This window comes from Emiliania huxleyi, assembly GCF_000372725.1.
Source record: "Emiliania huxleyi CCMP1516 unplaced genomic scaffold EMIHUscaffold_7415, whole genome shotgun sequence".
Lineage (NCBI taxonomy): Eukaryota > Haptophyta > Isochrysidales > Noelaerhabdaceae > Emiliania > Emiliania huxleyi.
In genome coordinates, this window is record NW_005196442.1 from 1 (window position 1) to 1,349 (window position 1,349).

Here is a 1,349-nt window from a genome sequence, read left to right on the forward strand (position 1 = left end):
CGCAAAGCCGATGCGTTTCGAGTTTGCGTACACGCCTTCGAACCCGGTGCTGGCGCGCGACGAGCGCACCAGTGTTAAGCCCTCTGCCGCCGCTGCCTGCTCCGCCTCCGCCGCCGTCATAGGCTCGGCCGCCGCCCCTGCCGCCGCTGCTGCGGACGCCTCTGTTCCCAGCTTGCGCGCGTACAGCAGCGCTCCCTCCTCCGCCGTCGCGGTGCAGCCAATGTACTGCGTTCTACCATCAACCCTGCGCTTCACCTTAAAGCCTCTCCCCTTCGACGTTGCGTACACGCCTTCGAACCCGGTGCTGGAGCGCGACGAGCGCACCAGTGTCAAACCCTCTGCCGTCGCTGCCTGCTCCGCCTCCGCCGCCGTCATAGACTCGGCCGCCGCCGCTGCCGCCGCTGCTGCGGACGCCTCCGTTCCCAGCTTGCGCGCGTAAAGCAGCGCACCCTCCTCCGCCGTCGCGGTGCAGCCAATATGCTGCTTTCTCCCATCAACCTTGCGGCTCACCGCAAAGCCGTTGCCTTTCGAGTGTGCGCACACGCCTTCGAACCCGCTTCTGGAGCGCGACGAGCGCACCAGTGTCAAGCCCTCTGCCGTCGCTGCCTGCTCCGCCTCCGCCGCCGTCATAGACTCGGCCGCCGCCGCTGCCGCCGCTGCCGCCGCTGCCGCCGCTGCTGCTGACGCCTCCGCTCCCAGCTTGCGCGCGTACAGCAGCGCTCCCTCCTCCGCCGTCGCGGTGCAGCCAATGTGCTGCGTTCTACCATCAACCTTGCGGCTCACCGCAAAGCCGTTGCCATTCGAGTGTGCGTACACGCCTTCGAACCCGGTGCTGGAGCGCGACGAGCGCACCAGTGTCAAGCCCTCTGCCGTCGCTGCCTGCTCCGCCTCCGCCGCCGTCATAGACTCGGCCGCCGCCGCTGCCGCCGCTGCCGCCGCTGCCGCCGCTGCTGCTGACGCCTCCGCTCCCAGCTCGCGCGCGTAATGCAGCGCACCCTCCTCCGCCGTCGCGGTGCAGCCAATATGCTGCTTTCTCCCATCAACCTTGCGGCTCACCGGAAAGCCGTTGCCTTTCGAGTGTGCGCACACGCCTTCGAACCCGCTTCTGGAGCGCGACGAGCGCACCAGTGTCAAGCCCTCTGCCGCCGCTGCCTGCTCCGCCTCCGCCGCCGCTGCCGCCGCTGCCGCCGCTGCCGCCGCTGCCGCCGCTGCCGCCGCTGCTGCTGACGCGTCCGCTCCCAGCTTGCGCGCGTACAGCAGCGCTCCCTCGTCCGCAGTCGCGGTGCAGCCAATGAAAAGCGTTCTACCATCAAGCTTGCGCGTCACAGTAAAGCCTCTGCCCTTCGATT

The 1,349-nt window shown here is 69.1% G+C and overlaps 1 protein-coding gene across 1 annotated transcript; it reads right to left on the bottom strand.

Annotated features, from left to right (window-relative positions):
- Positions 1 to 256: 256 nt before the first annotated feature.
- EMIHUDRAFT_258287 (hypothetical protein) lies at positions 257 to 1,341 on the bottom strand (the record flags this gene model as incomplete). The annotated part of the gene is made up of 5 exons (XM_005760670.1): positions 257 to 270; positions 450 to 559; positions 713 to 818; positions 996 to 1,105; positions 1,229 to 1,341. Coding segments are annotated over 5 exons (453 nt in total), but the record flags the coding sequence as incomplete, so codon positions are not given.
- Positions 1,342 to 1,349: the final 8 nt, after the last annotated feature.